At 59.8% G+C, this 19,137-nt stretch overlaps 2 protein-coding genes across 6 annotated transcripts; one reads left to right on the top strand and one right to left on the bottom strand.

Moving 5' to 3' along the window:
* MRPL45 (mitochondrial ribosomal protein L45) lies at positions 1 to 4,250 on the top strand. The gene is made up of 8 exons (XM_030508856.1): positions 1 to 76; positions 363 to 561; positions 1,011 to 1,128; positions 1,526 to 1,624; positions 2,087 to 2,135; positions 2,636 to 2,785; positions 2,862 to 3,035; positions 3,538 to 4,250. The coding sequence occupies exons 1-8, from the start codon at positions 32 to 34 to the stop codon at positions 3,595 to 3,597; spliced, it is 894 nt and encodes a 297-aa protein (XP_030364716.1). The 5' UTR covers positions 1 to 31; the 3' UTR covers positions 3,598 to 4,250.
* An 830-nt stretch (positions 4,251 to 5,080) lies between these two features.
* On the bottom strand, positions 5,081 to 18,450 carry GPR179 (G protein-coupled receptor 179). 5 transcript variants are annotated; one of them, XM_030508851.1, is made up of 12 exons: positions 17,494 to 18,450; positions 16,489 to 16,597; positions 15,584 to 15,686; positions 14,956 to 15,152; positions 14,750 to 14,818; positions 13,763 to 13,872; positions 13,444 to 13,682; positions 12,928 to 13,066; positions 12,738 to 12,843; positions 12,498 to 12,644; positions 7,880 to 12,235; positions 5,081 to 7,213 (listed from the first exon to the last, which is right to left on the bottom strand). In XM_030508851.1, exons 1-12 carry the CDS (start codon positions 18,315 to 18,317, stop codon positions 6,038 to 6,040), a joined length of 7,575 nt encoding a protein of 2,524 aa, XP_030364711.1. In that variant the 5' UTR covers positions 18,318 to 18,450; the 3' UTR covers positions 5,081 to 6,037. The 5 variants fall into 5 exon arrangements, with proteins under 5 accessions (XP_030364711.1, XP_030364710.1, XP_030364714.1 ...); XM_030508850.1 differs by having other exon boundaries at positions 5,081 to 8,323; positions 8,648 to 12,235; XM_030508854.1 differs by having other exon boundaries at positions 5,081 to 7,942; positions 9,155 to 12,235.
* Positions 18,451 to 19,137: the final 687 nt, after the last annotated feature.

Here is a 19,137-nt window from a genome sequence, read left to right as displayed (position 1 = left end):
CCCACGTCCCGGCAGGCAGCGCGGCGACAAGATGGCGGCCGCCATGAGGGCGGGATTGGGCTGGTTGGGCCTGCGGGTGCGCTGAGCTGTGGGGAGCGGGAATGGGACCGGGAATGGGAATGGAACCGGGCTGTGGGGAGGGTGACGAGTCGCGGGATGCGGGGAGGAGCTGCGGGATAAGGAGTGTGAGGCGTTAGGGACACGGGCCGCGGGACAGGGAGGGCTGGAGGCGGCGGCGTTCGGTGCGTTTATGTCTGGTCTGTGTCAGAGAGACAAGAGGGGAACGAAGCGCGGTGCTGGGGTGTTCCTGGGGGTGTTCCTGGGCCCTGGGGCTCACTCCCTGCCTCCGCCGTGTCTCTCAGGCTGCGGGGTCCCTGCTCCGTGCTGCCGGAGCGGCTCCGGCCGGTCTCGTTGTCCCCGTGAGAACGAAGAAGAAGAGGCATTCTCTCCCGGAATGGGTCAGGGAGCTGTCCCCTGAGGAGAAGGAGAGGAGGCTCCAGGCTCTGGTGGCGAGAATTCCCGAGGATCGCGTGGAGCGGACGGTCTACATGGCTTGCACAGGTGGTAGAAAGTCTGCTTTGGTCTCTCCTCGGCTAATGCATGGCAGCAGCGTGGAGCAATGGGTCTGAGCAGAGTGACCCTGGTGACAGTGTCTGTCTGCAATAGACTGAACTGTGCTCTCTGGCTCCTCGTGAGCGGTGGCAGCTGCCCTTCACTTCAGAAGTGTGCCAGGCTGTTGGCCCTTCATTCTAGGGATGAGGAATAGCAAGGGATTTCACTGCTGCTGGATGTGTCTTATCCGCCTGTGTCGTATCGAAGAGGAGAGCAGGCACGTGTCACTGCTCACAAGCTCAGACTAGAAACTCTCTGCATGCTCATATTTCACCTTACTAACATGTTGTCAGGGTGGAATCCCACATCTCCAGCTCCCAGGAGCCAGGTTGCTGCCTCTTTGTTGCCTTCCTTCTGCTGTTTTCCAGCCTCCTCCTGACCTTTCTTCTCTCGTGCAGCTGATATTATAGACCCCTACGTCCCGCCTGAGGGTGACGCCCGCCTGAGTTCCCTATCCAAAGATGGGGTGAAGCAAAAGATGGAGAAGCTGAAGCAGACTGCTGCCTCCCAGCTCGCGTGCGTGCCTCCTTTTTTGACTAGTCTGGGGTGCAGAAGTTTTGCTTGGTTTTGTCTTGCAGTGGTGAGATGGGGTTTGTTTTCCCCCTTCTTCTTCCACTGTTGCTGTTGTACCACTTAACCAGGAGTCCCTGGTGTGAGAATGAACACAAGGCTCCTGTCCTGGTGGGTGGGTACCATGTGCACTCATTTTCTTGAGGAGCCTTTGGGTTTGCAGCCCTGTGTCTGTTTTACAAGCACCCAGAGGTTATATCTTAGGGGGGAGTCTCCAGTTCTCAGCTGCTCCCTGGTAGAAGCTGGGCTTGAACTGAGTTAAGAGCATTGTCATCATCTGGAACATGCAAGAAGAGTGCCAGGTTGTTCTTTCCTTGCCCTAAAGCTTTTCTTGTCTTTTCAGTCTGCGGAAGATAAAAGATCATGATCTGGATTTCAGCACTAAAACCTTCCCAGAGAAGGCACAGGAGATATTTATTGAAGCTCACAATTGCCTTGCAAAGTAAGACCCCTTCTCTGGCTGATGCAGTTAGGTAGAACCTGCTGCTCTTTGCTGTTATACTCTGCTTTTCCTCCTTGTCTTTCTAATCCCTCTACCTCCTCTGCACCAAGTACTTTGCCTTTTTCTGCCTCCATCTCTGCGAAGAGGAGAGTGTTGGGAATTTGGGCTCATTCTGATAAAGAAAAGCAGGTTGAGATGCTTTTCTGCAGGAGAGATGAGCTGTTGCACCTCGAGTGTCGCCGCAGCAGATGAGTAGCTGCGTGGTGCTGCTCAGGATCACGCTGCAGGGAGTTGTGGGGGTATGAAGTGATGACGGATCCTGGGTTTTGTGCTGAGTTTGCAGCTGAGGATTTTGCTTTCTCTGTTTTGCCAGTAGATTGTGTGTCTTCTGGGGAAGCAGGAAGCTGAGTAAGCCTCTTCACAATGAGTGCATTCAAGTAACTGAGTGTGTTTCACTTGCAGTTTTAACAAGCAGAAACTTCACTCCCTGGTGACGGAGCGCTGCTACCCGGTAAGTGTTTCTGTGGATGCAGCTTGTCCTTCATCTCTTCAATGCTCTTTAAGACTTTAAACCTGATCATCTGTCTCATTTTGTTCTGGATGCAGTAGAGGCAGAGCTGGGAGGGAATGCACAAGTCTAAGTAATAGCTACTGAATAAATGTTTCATTGTATATAGTAGTTTGTTTGTCATTTCAAACTTCAACAGGGGAGATCAAACTTAAACAGGGGAGATTAAGGTTAGATAGAAGGAAGAAATCCTTTACTGTGAGGGTGCTGAGGCGCTGGCACAGGGTGCCCAGAGAAGCTGTGGCTGCCCCATCCCTGGCAGTGTTCAAGGCCAGGTTGGACACAGGGGCTTGGAGCAACCTGCTCTAGTGGAAGGTGTCCCTGCCCGTGGCAGGGGTTGGGACTGGATGAGCTTTAAGGTCCCTTCCAGCCCAAACCAGGCTGGGATTCTATGATTCAATTCACATCCTAATGAAGTTGGTGCTTATTTTTCTCCCTCACAGGAGATGGTCCGTGGGAACAGGTACAAAACCATCCGGTGGAGGTTTGTGGAGTCACTGGAGCCCCCAAGAGTGGTTCATGTTCGATGTGAGAGCATTGTGAATCGAGGCAACCTCTACGGGCAGGTGACAGTGCGGATGCACACACGGCAGGTACGTCCCCTCATGTTTCCCAACTGGCTCCAACCTCCTGCCAGCCCAACGTAACGTTCCTGGGCTCATTTTACAGATTCTGGCCATCTATGACCGCTTTGGGAGGCTGATGTATGGTGGGGAGCAGGTCCCCAAGGATGTTTTGGAGTATGTTGTGTTTGAGAAGTACTTGGTGAACCCGTATGGCACGTGGCGGATGCATGGCAAGATCGTTCCAGAGTGGGCTCCTCCAAAGGACCCCATTGTGAAGGTAATGCCACCAGGAAAAGGCACCAGCGTGGCCCTTGGTTAATTCTGGACAAAACCAAAGCTGAGCTCTCTGTGACAGGAAGGTGGTGGATTAATCTGCAAGGAGACCTGTTTCTTTATGTGGCATTATGAACCTCAAGCACCTGGAAGCTGTAATAGGAGGCTGAGGGCATTTGTCATGTGTGTGGTAGTTTAGGGGGCTGCTGCTCCCTGCACACAACCTGGCAAAGCCATGCAGGTGCTCTGTCTTCCTGTGTTAACTAAAAACAGGTCCTAGAGGGGAAGGAGATGAGAACTATCCTATGGTGGAATACACATCGTCCCATTCCCCCTCTGTGTCCTTCCCCCATGCTGCTGCCATCTGGTCATCTCCTGCATGTGAGGCCTTTGCATTGCCAGAACCTGCTGCTCACTCCTTCTCATGCTCTATAACATGAAGAATTGCAGTTGCAGCAGTTCAGGGCTGCTCTGTGTCATGCTGATTTTGCTCCTTGCTGTTTCAGACGGTGCTGATTCCTGGCCCAACCTTGGATCCCTCACAAGACTATGAAGAAATGAAGTAGGAAGTTCCAGAGGCTGTACAGAGACAGCCAATGCAAGCAGCCCTGGGGGGAAGAAGTGGAGAATGGCTGTGGAGGTAGTGGCTTGGATATGGCTGTGCCTTTCCAGTGAGCAGTCAACAAACAAAGCAGCTTCAGAAATGGGCTCTGGTCACTAAGAATTTGTCTTTAAAGGAACAAGAGGGGCTTGGCAGCGGGATTCAGATGAGCTCTAAGCTTTACTGCGTCCAGGTAGACTTAGTGTGCTGCAGTTGAACCCTCTCTGTGTTTCTGTGAAGACAAGACGTCTGTTCTCTTCAGGAGTGCTCTCGAGGCTAACCCTGTCCTGAACGTGCACTGTGAGAGGAGCCCTTGGCAGCAGCAGTCTCTTCAGACATGGGATGTTTGCTTCTGCCATGGGAAGTGTCACAGACCTGCTGGCCCTTCAGTACAACTTGCAGTAGGTGTCAGCACCTTCCTTTTCCCATTCTCTCTGCACTGATTCCCAGACTTCAACAGAAAACAGGGAAGAGCAGCAAGCACCCTTTAAATCACGTTCTCCTGGGTGGGTGCTGCAGTTGGACTCGTGCTGGCTGGGTGCTTGTGAAGGGCCCAGCTTCCCAGAGGGACTGCAGCACAGCACTGCTAACCTAATAAAATCTTCTGCCTTCTTGAAAGAGCATTTCTCTTGGCTGATGGGTTTTGGTGCACTAGTTAGAGATGCTCCTGAATTCACCAGTGGGGGGGTGGTAGTGAGTGGCTGGCCCCATCCTGTGGACGTGATGACATTGGCATCAGGGCTCTGGTTTTGGAGTCTCTGTGGGCTGGGGAAATCTGTACCCACAGGTTTCCTTTTTCCATGGCTGGGAGTAAGGCAGCGAGTCTGCTCATCTGTTCTGGCTCTGCTTTGCTCAGGTAAATTCATTTACTTCTAGTCACAGAGCAAAATAGTCACTAGTCATCAGATAACAAAGCATTTTCTCTTTCAACCTTGTCTTGCTTTTGAACTCAGCCATTTTCCAGAGCTTCTGAGTTAAGTGCACTGTTTCCTTCTTCCTTGGAAGAGGTTTTACAGACCGTGCTGTTTGAAAGAGTTGTGGCTCCTGATGCTTGCAGAGTTGTTCAGTGTTTCAGTGTTCTTTTAAAAGGGCAGAATATCATCTTTATGCTCTCTTAGGAGAGGAGCCAGCAATGGAATCCCTTTCATCTTTTTGGGAAGCCAGAGGGGTGTCACAATCTGTCTGCCTTTCCTGAAAGAACCTACTATATTGAGCCTTCTGCCTACACTTCATTCATGAGCTGAGGAGAGTTCCAGTGCTCCAGCACATGGGAGCTGGGCTGGGAGCTAAAATAAACCTGGGGGAGCTGCCTGGTTGGTGGCTGGGGCAGTTCATGAGCAGGTATGGACGTGGCTCCTCAACCAAGACCTACAAACCAGGTTCTCCAGCTCTGGCTCTGAATGACAAGAGTGAGTTTTCTGGTGGAATAGCTGGTTTTTCCAGGGAGAAAGGCCTTTCCTTCCAGTGCAGCAGTGTGTGGCTCCCCAGCAGCTTTGCCAATAGTCAAACCTCTGCAACTCACCCACTTGTGTTTCTGGGTTTCCTTTCCAGCCTCGCTGCTTTCTGCTGTACCTCTAAGAAAGAGCATATTCAGTATCTTGCCCACACCCCATAAATCGGCCACTAAGTGTGTGCTCTGTAAATAATATGTTTTATTTGCTGTATGTACACTTACTTACACCATCAGATGATCGTGGAACACTCGGTGCTGAAGACCACAGACAGCACACGATACCAACATACCTTGCTAAGGAGAGTGGAACCAAACGACAAAGGACCAGCAGGATGAGCCCTGAGCCTTGGGTGGATTCAGAGGGAGAACCAAAACCTTCACTTCTGCTGCCTTCTTCTTTATTTGCTTCCATCTGAGCCTCCATCAGAGAGCTGGAGCACCTCTCTTATGGAGACAGGCTCTTTACCCCTGGCTTCAGACCCTGCCTGGTCCTAGCACTGCTAACAGAAACCCCCTGGCTCCAAATGGAGGTGCCAGCAGTGCTGGGGCAATGGGCTGGGCTGCAGGAACGGGGGGAAGCTGGTTTCCCCCTCTCCTGCATCATCTTCCTGCCCTGGTTTGACTCTTCCTTACGTGTTTTAACATATTCAGGTGCCTGCTTGGACCCTGCACTGGGCCACCTACCTGTGGGCAGATGATGGGTGGTGTTTGCACCCATCTGGAGAGCTTGATGAGGGCAGGAGATGTTAATTGTCCCCTCACTGCACTGGACCCTGAGCCTGGCTGGCTGATGGCCACCACCAGAGCCTGTTGGGAGCGTGGCCATGCCATTGGCTTTGGTGGACACTTCTGTCCCTGCTTGGGCTGTGCCATTAGGCATCAGCCTTCAGCTCAAGACTTTCTGTTCATGAAACCATGTCTGCATCCGGCTGGTGGCCCCGGCCAGAGGGAGCTACTCATGGTCCCAAGGGCAGACACCAGCTTTGGTTCCACTGCGGGTGGCATCTGCCCCCTCCACCCCCCATGGACACACCTCTGAGGTTTTCCTCATGTCTGTGCTGGTCTTGTCAGATGCTGGTGGAGCCTCTTCTGCTTCCCAGGGACAAACCTCAGCTGGGCTGGGGCTGCTGCCTGCCCCAGGGGCTGTACCCATGTCCCAAGGCAGCAGCTCTGCCCTGGGGCCCCGCGGGGGCTGGATGCGGCTCAGGGGCTTGTGCTTGGCCTCGCTGCCAGGTCTGCCCTTGGGTTTGCTCTGTGGGGCTGCTGGAGACATGGGGCTGGCTCCCACCACCGGCTTTGCCTCTCCCATCCCAGTGCTGGATGCCCCATCAGCTCCCTGTGGGCTTTCCTCCTCTGTGCCATTGGGCTCTGCTGCTTCCCAGGGGCAAATCTCAGCTTTCCTGCTCTCCGTGCTGTCGGACTTCTTGGATGGCCCTTTCCCTGTTGCAGTTTTCAGGGATTGCTCCTCCATGTCCAGGCTCTCCCAGGGGCAGATGGCCTCACGCTCACTGCTCCCCTTCTCCCCTGGTTTGCAGGCACCCGCTGCTTCTGATGGGAGGCTCTTACTTGGGGCTGCAGCCACCTCCCAGGGGCAGATCTCTGCTTTATCAATGGATTGAGCCCCTGGAGCCTCCCAAGGGCACACCTCTGCCTTCAGGCTCTCCATGCTTGCTTTCTCCTCTGCGGGTGTGCTGTGTCCAGTCTCTCTGCAGACACCTTCACTGGTAGAGGGGCTTTTGCTCCCTATGGACAGACTGTCCTTGTCCTGTCTTGATTCCTCTTTAGCTGATGGAGCTGCAGCCACCTCCCAGGGGCAGATCTCTGCTTTATCCGTGGATTGAGCCCCTGGAGCCTCCCAAGGGCACACCTCTGCCTTCAGGCTCTCCCCGCTCTGGGATGTCCTCGGAGGTGCTCTGGGCAGCGCTGGGCTCCGGGCACGGGGCTGCTCCATGGGCTGCCCCATGTCCAGGCTCTCCCATGGACACGCGGCCTCTCGCTCGCTGCTGCCCCTCTCCAGGGCTGTCCCCAGGCTGGGCAGCGCTGCCTGGCGCCTGATGCGCTTGTCCCCCCTGGGCACCCCCCCAGGGCCCTGCTTTGCCCTGAGCTGCTGCGAGGGAGCTGCAGCCGCCTCCCAGGGGCACATCTCTGCTTTATCCATGGATTGAGCCCCTGGAGCCTCCCAAGGACACACCTCTGCCTTCAGGCTCTCAGCGCTTGCTTTCTCCTCTGCGGGTGTGCTGTGCCCAGTCTCTCTGCAGACACCTTCACTGGTAGAGGAGCTTCTGCTCCCTATGGACAGACCATCCTTGTCCTGTCTTGATTCCTCTTTAGCTGATGGAGCTGCAGCTGCTTCCCAGGGGCAGATTTCTGCTTTATCCGTGGATTGAGCCCCTGGAGCCTCCCAAGGGCACACCTCTCCCTTCAGGCTCTCAGCGCTTGCTTTCTCCTCTGCGGGTGTGCTGTGTCCAGTCTCTCTGCAGACACCTTCACCTGTAGAGGGGCTCTTTCTTCCTATGGAGAGACCATCCTTGTCCTGTCTTGATTCCTCTTTACCTGATGGAGCTGCAGCCACCTCCCAGGGGCAGATCTCTGCTTTACCCATGGATTGAGCTCCTGGAGCCTCCCAAGGGCACACCTCTGCCTTCAGGCTCTCCCCGCTTGCTTTCTCTTCTGTGGGTGTGCTGTGCCCAATCTCCTTGAAGGCACCTTCTCTTGTAGATGAGCTTCTGCTCCCTATGGACAGACCATCCTTGTCCTGTCTTGATGCCTCTTTACTTGTTGGAGCTGCAGCCACCTCCCAGGGGCAGATCTCTGCTTTATCCATGGATTGAGCCCCTGGAGCCTCCCAGGGACACACCTCTGCCTTCAGGCTCTCCCCGCTTGCTTTCTCCTCTGCGGGTGTGCTGTGCCCAATCTTTTTGAAGGCACCTTCACTTGTAGAGGGGCTCTTTCTCCCTATGGAGAGACCATCCTTGTCCTGTCTTGATTCCTCTTTACCTGATGGAGCTGCAGCAGCTTCCCAGGGGCAGATCTCTGCTTTATCCATGGATTGAGCCCCTGGAGCCTCCCAAGGGCACACCTCTGCTTTCAGGCTCTCAGTGCTTGCTTTCTCCTCTGTGTGTGTGCTGTGTCCAGTCTCTCTGCAGACACCTTCACCAGTAGAGGAGCTTCTGCTCCCTATGGAGAGACCATCCTTGTCCTGTCTTGATTCCTCTTTACTTGTTGGAGCTGCAGCCACCTCCCAGGGGCAGATCTCTGCTTTATCCATGGATTCAAGCTCTGGTGCCTCCCAAGGGCACACCTCTGCCTTCAGGCTCTCCCCGCTCTGGGATGTCCTCGGAGGTGCTCTGGGCAGCGCTGGGCTCCGGGCACGGGGCTGCTCCATGGGCTGCCCCATGTCCAGGCTCTCCCATGGACACGCGGCCTCTCGCTCGCTGCTGCCCCTCTCCAGGGCTGTCCCCAGGCTGGGCAGCGCTGCCTGGCGCCTGATGCGCTTGTCCCCCCTGGGCACCCCCCCAGGGCCCTGCTTTGCCCTGAGCTGCTGCGAGGGAGCTGCAGCCGCCTCCCAGGGGCACATCTCTGCTTTATCCATGGATTGAGCCTCTGGAGCCTCCCAAGGGCACACCTCTGCCTTCAGGCTCTCAGCGCTTGCTTTCTCCTCTGTGGGTGTGCTGTGTCCAGTCTCTCTGCAGACACCTTCACTGGTAGAGGGGCTTCTGCTCCCTATGGAGAGACCATCCTTGTCCTGTCTTGATTCCTCTTTAGCTGATGGAGCTGCAGCCACTTCCCAGGGGCAGATCTCTGCTTTATCCATGGACTGAGCCTCAGGAGCCTCCCAAGGGCACACCTCTGCCTTCAGGCTCTCCTCGCTTGCTTTCTCCTCTGCGGGTGTGCTGTGCCCAATCTCCTTGAAGGCACCTTCACTTGTAGAGGAGCTTCTGCTCCCTATGGACAGACCATCCTTGTCCTGTCTTGATTCCTCTTTACCTGATGGAGCTGCAGCCACTTCCCAGGGGCAGATCTCTGCTTTATCCATGGATTGAGCCCCTGGAGCCTCCCAGGGACACACCTCTGCCTTCAGGCTCTCCCCGCTCTGGGATGTCCTCTGGATGCCCAGAGTGTCCGGAGGCGCTTTGGGCAGCGCTGGGTTCCTGGCACGCGGCTGCTCCATGGGCTGCTCCGTGCCCAGGCTCTCCCATGGACAAACTTCCTCCTTGATGCTCTCCATACTCTGGGATTTCTTGGATTTGGCTTTTGAGCTCTCCAGGCTTTTCCTAATGAGATTTGCGAAGATCTTGGTGTTCCTGTGCTCTGGTTGATGGGCACCCATCTCTGCCAGCTTTGGTTTGATACGCTCCAATCCTCTGGTTGCCGGTTTGTTTTCCCCTTTGGAAGTCCCACGCGTGTCCTGGCTTGCTCTGTCCTTCCCCAATGGAGCTGCAGGCTCTTCCCAAGGGCAGATTTCTGCCTTGGCAAGCGGCTCATCCTCCACTTCCCATGGACGAATGTTGGCCTTGCTGCTGCTGATGGGTCCTGCTCGCTTGGATGAGGCTTTGGGCAGAGCCGAGTGTCCTGCTGCAAGCCCTGTGCTGGGCTGCTCCGCACCCTCCCCGGGATAGGGACACCCCTGCTGGGTGCTCCCCTTGTCTGCAGCCAAACCCATCCCTCCCGTGCCCCCTGGGGCCGCTGCCTGTGGGGAAATCCCATTTTTCCCTTGGGAAATGTCACCATCCTCTGTTTTCCTTGCATTGGATACGGCTGCTACCCTTTCCCAAGGGCGAATTCCTTCTGCACCACTGTCAGCTCCCACCACTTCCCAGGGACAAACCAAAGCCCGAGCGCTCCTTGGGGTCCCTTCTGGCAGCTCCGAGCTGCTGGCAGCAGGATTTGGTGGCTTTGGAGCTCCCACCAACCCCAGGGAGTTTGACCTGATGCTCTTGCCCCACTTGACCACCCGTGTCCTCTCTCCTTCCTGGCCCCCCTGCTCCGGCTGAGCCCCCTCCATGTCCCAGGGGCAGGTTTCTGCTCTCATGGTCCTTCCCTGTTCCGGGGTCTCCCATGGGCAAACCTCAACCTTCCTGCCCTCCAAAGGCCCTTCCAGCCGCTCTGAGGGGGTTGCTGGTGGTTTCTCCATGCCCAGCTCTTCCCTGGGGTGCTGGGGGTCCCCCCCGCTCTCCTCCCAGGGGCAGATCCCTGTTTCAATGCTGGAATCTGCCTGGGTTTCCCTAGGACAGCCCTGCGCCTGCCTGCCCGCTGGGGCCAGCTCCTTGCTCTGGCTCCTTGCAGGGACCATCTCACTGTCCCTGGGACCAAGGGGCTCAGGTTGGCTGCTGCCCTTCTCCAGCACCTTGGCTGGTGGGATCCTGGTGTCTTCTTGGGCAGCCACCTCCTCGTGGCACATGGCTCCTGCTGGGACATCCAGGGCTCCTTGGGGACAAACCTCAGCCTCCAGCTTCTCAGCAGCCGCTCTCTGCACATCACTGCTGGACGGGTGGGAGCTGCTTGCGATGGGTCCTGCATGTGGCTGCTCCACCTCTGCGTGGTCCTGGGAGGGGATGGACCTGCTGGTTTCCTCGAGCCCTTCCTTTGGTGTGGCCGCAGGAGCATCATTCCCCAGCTCCACCACAGCAGCCTCGTCCCCTCGCTGGGGCTGGGGCTGTGCCACCACCACCGGGGGCTCACGGGGACGTTCAGCTCCTTCTTGGTGGCCAGCGCTTGGTGGGACCTTGTGCGCTGCATCTGCACCCCCATGGGGAGCACCGGGCTCCTCAGCCAGCTCCTCTCCATCGCCCGTGCCCAGGGCTGGGCTGTCCCCCCAGCCCGCTGTGCTGTTGTTGTGCTGGGAAAAGTCCTGCTCAGGGCCTGTGGTCCCTGCGAAGGACACGGCCGATGCCTTTGCCAGGCTCGGCCTCTCCCTCCTGCTGCCCCCCTCCTGCTCGTGCCCCCTTTTCCTGAGGCTCCCCTCGCCCTCCCTCTTCCCCTTCAAGATGCTTTTCCCCCTGGAGCGGTTGAAGGCTTTGACGGCGAGTCCCAGGCTCCGGAGGGACGTCTTCTGGGCGGATGGTTTGGTGCTGGGTGGGATGGCTGCTGTGTCACCGGTGGTCCCCGACTCTGCTGCTTTGGTGGCTTTTTCCCTCCGGCTCAGGATCTCCTCCTGGACCAGCTCCCAGGGACAGACCTGTGCCGGGATGGGTACTGCAGGCCCCTTCCCCGCAGATGGTGATGCGCATCCCGGGTCTTCCTCCTCCATCCCTGCTGCTGTTCCTGCTGGTTCTCCCACCCGTGCCGGGGGTCCTGTGGGTGGCTCCGCTGCCCCCAGGCTGTCCCCGGCCGCTGGGCCATGCTGCCCCAGGCTCTGGTAGCGGATGGGGGGCCGTGGTGGGGTTCTCCTCACCACCACCCTCCGCACCCGCCCTGGGTGGTGGGAGCCGTCGACACTGATGCTCTTGATGGGTGCGTAGGTGACATGTTTCTGCACCTTGCCGTCACCCAGGGGGGACACATCCTGTGAGCACCCCTCGGCAGGGCTGGGGACAGCATCAGCACCGGGGCTTTGGGGCTTCCCAGCTTCCTTGGGGGATCCCTGTGCCGTGGGGTGCCCCAAGGCCGGGGTGAAGGGGTGCTCAGCGTGTTGCTTCCCCCACGCAGCTCGGCTGGCGGCGAGCAGGGCTTCATCCTGCCCCCCGGCCGCCACGCTGAGCGACTTGTGCAAGAGGGGTGCGTGGGGCAGGGGGAGCTGCCCGTCCCCCACCAGGTTGTGGGCACTGGCCGACTTGCACACGAGCGGGGCAGCATCGAGGGACTCGCTGTCGGATTGCTCCGAGGCCGTCGCCACCATCATCTTCCTCCCTGGTGCGGGCTCCCGGGGGAGAAGAAGGATGGGTGAACCCCCCCAGGACCCCTCAGTGCTGCGGGAACCATCATCCCGCATCCTCGCGTTGGTGGTACCCGCATCGAGGAGCTGCGTGGCCGGGGAGCTGCGGCTGCTGCGGCGGCGCGCCAGCGCCTCGGGCAGCTCGGTGACGCGGCGGGCGATGGAGCGGGCCAGGCTGCGGCGGGAGCTGCGCTGCTTGGGGAGGTGAGGGTTGTGCGCCACCATCCGCCACGTCCTCTGCACCTCCAGCTGCCTGTAAAGCTTCTTCAGCTCCTCCTGTGCCGCGGGCAGAGAGGAGGGAGAGGAGAGCGCGTCCAACGGGGCTGCGGCTGCACCCACGAACTAGTCCCCGTGTCCCCACCCCTCCAACCCAAGGGGTGCAGGAGGTTTCCTCACTCATGGCTTTGGTGGTTCACCCAACACCCCCCCCTCCGCCTTCTTCCCACCCCATCTGCTTCGCACCAGGAGAAAGATTGCAAAAGGCACCTCTTACTCTGCATAGCTAGCGTCAAAAGAAGGTCCTGAGTGTGCCACCCACCCGAATGTCATCGGGGTCGAGACTGTGCTCGCTCCAGGCGGACGCGATGCTGCTGTTGAGGCAGGAGCCCGAGTGCCGCATGTCCAGCTCGTCCTCATAGACCTCGGCCGTGATCTCCTCCCGCAGCGGCGAGCCCGTGTGCAGGAACTGCGGGGGGCGAGGGGCGAGCTCACCTGGGGGGCCCCGAAACACCGGGAACCCCCTTTCCCCTCCCCTTGGATCCTTTGGGATGAGCGTTACCTTTGGGATGAAGAGCAGCGCCAGGGTCATGGTGATGGTGCTGTGGGTGTGAGCGAAGAAGAGCAGCAGCGTCCAGTCGGGGTGCAGCGAGGGGACCATGATGAACCTGGAAGGGGATTTGCCACCGGTTCCTTGGTGTTCCCAGGGATGGGAATCGCATTTCCCAGCTCTTTGCAGCCCCGTGTCCTACCTGACCACGTGGAAGGTGGCCGAGATCATGAGCTCGTTGTGCAGCGCAATGCCCATGTAGCGGGGCTCGTGGAAGGCGGAGGGCACGGTGCGTGTGGTGTAGCACAGGAAGCTGCCCCACAGCAGGAACAGCATTTCGGCTGTGGGAGGGAGCAGTGGGAGCGGTGCTGAGCACCCAGCACCATCACCCTGCTGCTGCCAGTGTGTTCTAATGGGTGCTGGTGCTGCTACCCACTGGGACCTCCCTGCCTTGGGGCACATCCAGCCCTGCGGGTTCATCTGCTGGCTCTGGTGCAGAGCATCCTGTGGCACATCCCTGCACGTCACCAGGGTTCAGCACCCAGTGATGTACCCTGCACCAGGGCGAGTCCTGGGGATGCTCAGAGGAGAGAATGGGAGGCAGCTCGGGTGCCCCAGCCCTGCTTCCAGGCTCCAGGAAGATTAAACAGACGAGGAAAGGCTGCATTCATGGGATGGGGTCCTGGGGCTGGGGGGACACCGCGGGGGCTGGTCTCACCGATCACCATCATGTAGTCCCAGTGGTCGTGGCCGCAGATGTAGAAGTGGAGCCCGCGGGCGGTCTGGGTGCGGATCACCAACGGGATGTTCTTGTCGACGTTCTCCAGCATCCCGATGGTCCAGGCCGCCAGGAACCACAGCACCAGGACCAGGATCAGCCCCAGCATCTTCAACACCCGCCCACTTGACACACAGGGCACCCGCTGGGCCGTGCGGGACAGGAACACCTTCAGCACCCTGTGAGGAGCAGAGGGGTGAGCCCCAGTGGGTCCCCGCTATGGGGGGCACAAGCATCCAGCCCCCCCCCATCCCGGTACCTGTACAGCTTGAGGGTGATGGTGCCGTAGACGATGGTGAAGCCCAGCATGCGGACCCAGCGCAGGACGATGCAGCGGAAGATGCTGGGCTTGAAGTACAGGATGAACACCTGAGGTGGGGGGAGAGAGGGGTTGGTGGTGGAATGGGGATGGATGGAGACTCGGAAACCAGAGAATCATGGAATGGGTTGTGTTGGAAGGGACCTTAAAGCTCATCCAGCTCCAACCCCCCGCTACGGGCAGGGACACCTTCCACTAGAGCAGGTTGCTCCAAGCCCCTGTGTCCAACCTGGCCTTGAACACTGCCAGGGATGGAGCAGCCACAGCTTCTCTGGGCACCCTGTGCCAGCGCCTCAGCACCCTCACAGGGAAGAGCTTCTGCCTCAGAGCTCATCTCAGTCTCCCCTCGGGCAGGTTAAAGCCATTCCCCTTGGCCTGTCCCTACAGGCCCTTGTCCAAAGCCCCTCTCCAGGTTTCCTGGAGCCCCTTTAGGCACTGGAGCTGCTCTAAGGTCTCCCCTTCAGGAGCCTTCTCTTCTCCAGGCTGCCCCAGCCCAGCTCTCTCAGCCTGGCTCCAGAGCAGAGCTGCTCCAGCCCTCGCAGCAGCTCCGGGGCCTCCTCTGGCCTCGCTCCAGCAGCTCCACGTCCCTCTTGTGCTGTTGCCCCAGAGCTGGACACAGACTGCACTCACCCTACTTTCAGGCCAGCCCCGCTGCCATCCTTCCCCCCTTGCCTCTACAGCACCCGCCACAGGGAGGGAGAAGGGATTTGGGCAGGGATTAATTCCCGCAGCCAGCAGGAGAAAAGGGATTTGGTTTCCCGAGAAGGTTTATACCGGAGCCACCGGGGGCTGTGCCAGCGAAATTAACAATGAGGTGGAGTTGTGCCCATGCCCTGCTTGGGGCCAGCTCCGCACCCTCAGCAGGCTGCAGGGGCTCTGAAACCCCAGCCCGGAGGTTTTTCAGTCCTGTTCCCACTGGATACTCACTGGGAAGTAGAGGAGGAGGGACCCGAAGAGGATTGTCTCCAGGAGGATGATTCCGGATGCCCGGATCCTCTGTAGGGACAGAGGTGTGAGGATGCAGCCAGGAGCCTCGGGATGGAGCCAGGGCAGGGAGATCCCCCCTTGAGCCCGTGGGGTTTGGGGGTGGGATGGGAGCAGGACAGGGGGGATGGAACACGGGGACACCTTGCCTTGCTCCGTCGGAAGCGGTAGGAGACCAGCATGCTGAGGAAGATGGCCAGCATGCAGCAGGCCTGGCAGGAGAGCACGGCCGCCCGCAGCGCCCGGTCCTCCTGGATCAGGCAGGGAGCATCGTCCTCGCAGGTGGAGCATCCTTGGCGGCAGGGCCGGCATCCCAACAGGGCCCCCGCTTCTGCCCCTGCCGTGCCTGGAATGGAATCATGGAATTATCATAGAACCAACAGGGTTGGAAAAGACCTTTAAGATTGAGTGAGTCCTATGGTTCCCCAGTGCTGCCAAGGCCACCACTAACCCATGGCACTGAGGCCTCGGCTACACGGTGTGTGAACACTTGCAGGGACGGTGACTCCAGCCCTGCCCTGGGCAGCCTGTTCCAATGCCTGAGCACCCTTTGGGGAAGGAATTGTTCCTCATCTCCATCTAAACCTCCCTGGCGCAGCTTGAGGCCATTTCCTCTTCTATCACTCGTTACTTGTGGTTACAATCACTGCATCCCTTGGAGGCACTTTCCCTGCCAGAGAATGGGCTTGGGCTTCCCAAATCCCCCCCAGCCCTGGACCCCACTGCTGCGGCCATGTCCCACTGGGTGAAATGGGGATCCCTGGACATGGCACCCACCTGCCTGGGCACCACTGGCTGCTCCACTGGCCCCGTAAAAGCCCGGCTTGCACCGGCACTGGTATCTCCCGAGGACGAAGCCGTGGCTCTCCTGCGGGATACACTGAAGGAGACAGGCTGAGATGCATGGAAGGGCTCATCCCACATCCCAAACACTCCCCCCATCCCTCCATCCCCCCACACCAGGGGATCCAGCATCCCCCATCTCATGGGTACCTCACCCCAGGCCGCTCTCCCCCCTGCCCAGGAGGAATCAGTGGTTAAACACTGAAGAATTAAAAGCCAAAGCTTGGCCCTTAAATCCCTCCCTAAACCCTAAATGGACACATAATGCAGCAGAGAGCACTAATCCTGCCCAGCCGTGACGGCAGCGGCGCTGCCCTAATCCCGCTGCCCGGATCCTGCCCCCAACGGGCTGTGCTGGCAGCTTCTCTGGGTATTGTTGTGTCCTGGAGAGATTCCCAGCACCAGAGCCCATCCCTCTGGAGGAAAGAGAAGCTGGTGACGCCTTTCCCACTTGGGGACAGCTTTTTGGGGTGGGATCCTGAGCCTCACTGAGCTGGGTGGCTGCGGGGTTTGCCCTGCTTGGGGATGCTGATGGTTGTGCCAAGCCCTCAAACAGGCTTTGGCATCTCCAGCTCGCTCTGGTGGGCACCACCGAAGGGAATGGGGGTGATTGTCCCACCGGTGCCCACCATCCCCGTGGCGTCTGGGCAGGGAGCACCAGGTCACACGCTGCTGCTGGCACAGGGAGGGCAGATTTGCACAATAAACCCCTCCGCTGCAGCTGAAGGAAGCAGATGGATGGGCCGGGAGGGGATAAAGCTCAGTCGGAGGGAGGGATGGGGACAGTGCGGTGCCCTGCCGGCTGAGGGGATGGGGTGCAGGGTGCTGGTGGATGGTACCTGGGTGCTGTTGAGGTCGCAGCGGTGTGTGTCTGCGAACCAGCCCGGCCCGCTGGCACATTGATCAATGGCCACGTCCCGCAGCTCGATGTCCACCCGCACGACACCCCTGTGCAGAGGGACAGGGTCAGCCCCGTGTCCCCAACCAGCGTGGGCTCCATGTCCCACTGCTGCCACTGGGACAGGCACCAGGGAGGACACAGCCATGGCGATGGTGGGTGCTTGGGCTGGCACAGGGTGCCCAGAGAAGCTGTGGCTGCCCCATCCCTGGCAGTGTTCAAGGCCAGGTTGGACACAGGGGCTTGGAGCAACCTGCTCTAGTGGAAGGTGTCCCTGCCCGTGGCAGGGGGTTGGAGCTGGATGAGCTTTAAGGTCTCTTCCAACCTAAACCATTCTATGGTTCTATGATTCTATGATACGTGCCCCCTTTGGAGCTGCATCTGGGGGAGGTTGGAGCAGGAGCAGGAGCAGCAGGTCCTGGCTGTGAATTCTGCCTCTCAAAAGGGGCTTTAAAGCAAATGGTTGGGAAATAGGAGGTGCTGGGGTGGGCCCCGGTGCCATCCCTCATCCTGCGGGACCAACCCTCTCCCCTGAGTGCTCCGAGGGGGACACGGCATCCCCCTTGGGAACAGGGACACGTCCCTTTTCTGGGACTAAACCCAGGAGCCCCCTTCCCTCCCCACTGCCACCCGCCGTGGCTGCTTGCACAGGGGGTGCTGGGGTGCAGCAGGGACCCCTCCAGGAGGGGCCCAGCCTGGGTCACCCACCCCCCAGAGTGGCTGTGGCAGGCTGGGGGGCTCGGGGGGTGGCAGCCTGAGTGGGGACAGGGGTCCACACCGTGCCTATGGATGTGCAAATACCCACACACACATAGATGCAGGCAGGATGCTGGCACCATCCTGCCTGCACCCCAGGGCGCTGCATCCAACTGCACTCCCCAGCATGGACACAGGGCACACCCCAACCCTCTTTACATCCCACCCAGCCCCTCCGGGTGCCACTTACTTGAACTCAGGGCTGAGGTCTGGCTTGAGCCCATAGAAAGCAGAGGAGAGCGTGACCGCCCAGGCGGGCAGGAACCTGCCATCCCGGCACTCGAGGAATGGTGGGGACCACCGCACGTGGCTCGGGTCCCCCACGTAGCTGTCACCCCGCTGCCACTTGGGGGTGTCCATGCTGTGCAGGTCATTGCTGAGCACCCGCTTGCGGAGGACGGGGGTCCTCTGGGATTTAAGGGCATTGAACCACTCGTTGTCCCAGCTGAGGTTACCGAGGCTTGGAGCAGCAGCGGAGACATCCTGGAGCAGGATCTGGCCATCCTCCTTGGTAGCCTGCAGCATCAGCAGGGGCTTGGCGGCCAGCGGGTGAGCGTCGAGGGCCAGCACCACCCGGCGCACCCATGGGTGCCCCTCGGCCAGGCTGCGCACCAGTGCCTGGTACCACTCCACGTCCTCGGCCACGCTGGCCTCGCGGATGTCGTTGGTCTGGAAGAGCATGTTGAGGAAGTTGGCGGCGTGGGCCAGCGCCTCGGGGACAGCACGAAGGGCAGCTCGCAGCGCCGGGGGGGGACCGGGACCCGCGGCCCCCGCCGGGACCCCCCGGCTGCAGTTGGCTCGGGCCAGGCGCTGCGCATCGCCCGTCTGCAGGAACGCCAGCGCCGCCGCCGAGCCCTCGGTGTCCCCCGGCGCTCCCGGCCCCGCTGTGGGCACCCAGGAGGGTGATGGAGCCGGGGACCATCCCGCCGGCTGGACGGGGCTGTCCTGCGGGTGCTGGCCATGGAGCAGCGCCGTGTGCCAGCACCAGAGCAGCAGCCACCGCCACGGCCCCATGGCTGGGTCTCAGCGGAGCCCCCCGGCCCACTGCGACCCCGCTGGCCGGCCCCGGGGGCACATGGTGGGCGCGATGCCCCGGAGGCTGCTCGGCTCCACGGGGCTGGAATCGCGCTCTGCCGCTTGTTTTCCTGCCTCGGTGATGCCGGAGCAGACGTCACCAGCTCCAAAACGTGTTCATCTGCTGGCGCTGATGCCCGGAGCCCCCCCGCTTGTCCCTGCGCTCCTGCTCGGATGTGGTGCTGCGGAGCCCCTGACCTTGAGCCCCACGGGGACCCCCACACCCCGGCCCTGAGCCCCGTGGGGACCCCTGCACCCCTCAGACTGGCCATGATGCAAGCGCATCCTGATGGGAAGCCATGGCAACAAGGCTGGGAATATTCCTTCTCTCATCCCCTCTCCCGCAGCCCCCCTGGCAGCCAGGGGAAGAAGGTCGCCCGCTGGTTCCCCATATGGTCCCGGCCTCTATCCCGCAGTTCCCCTCTACCCTGGCCGTGGGATGGAAGTGGGGGGCGCACACACGGGGTGTCCCTACGGGGCTGAGGGTGGTGGGTGCAGAAGGTGGTGGGTGCAGGGTCCCCATGGCAGGGCCTGATGCCCAGTCCCTTAGCTGGGGGATGCTGTCCCAGGTCCCACGCAGAGGGTCCCGGGTGCCCTGGTTGCAGAGGGGAAACTGAGGCACAGGAGGACGCTCAGGCCCCCTCCCCTGCCTGGAGCAACGGTGACTTCCCTCCTCACCAGCCCCCGGGCAGAAGTGGGGGGAGCTGGTGGCGGGTCCCTCCCCTCCTCCTATGGGGTGCGCTGCGTTGTGAGAACCATG

This window comes from Strigops habroptila, chromosome 19, assembly GCF_004027225.2.
Source record: "Strigops habroptila isolate Jane chromosome 19, bStrHab1.2.pri, whole genome shotgun sequence".
Taxonomy (NCBI): Eukaryota; Metazoa; Chordata; class Aves; order Psittaciformes; family Psittacidae; genus Strigops; species Strigops habroptila.
This window is presented reverse-complemented; position numbering and strand designations above follow the sequence as displayed.

Bases quoted from the DNA above. Each gene is read 5' to 3' on its own strand.
- GPR179 (XM_030508849.1), bottom strand. From the start codon at position 18,317: ATGGGGCCGTGGCGGTGGCTGCTGCTCTGGTGCTGGCACACGGCGCTG. The intron at 14,819-14,955 runs GCAAGGTGTCCC...CTGTCCCTACAG, and splicing joins ACCGCTTCCGACGGAGCAAG to AGGATCCGGGCATCCGGAAT. The intron at 13,683-13,762 runs GTACCGGGATGG...TGCTCCTCACAG, and splicing joins ATCACCCTCAAGCTGTACAG to GGTGCTGAAGGTGTTCCTGT.
- MRPL45 (XM_030508856.1), top strand. From the start codon at position 32: ATGGCGGCCGCCATGAGGGCGGGATTGGGCTGGTTGGGCCTGCGG. The intron at 562-1,010 runs GTGGTAGAAAGT...TCTCTCGTGCAG, and splicing joins GGTCTACATGGCTTGCACAG to CTGATATTATAGACCCCTAC. The intron at 3,036-3,537 runs GTAATGCCACCA...TTGCTGTTTCAG, and splicing joins CAAAGGACCCCATTGTGAAG to ACGGTGCTGATTCCTGGCCC.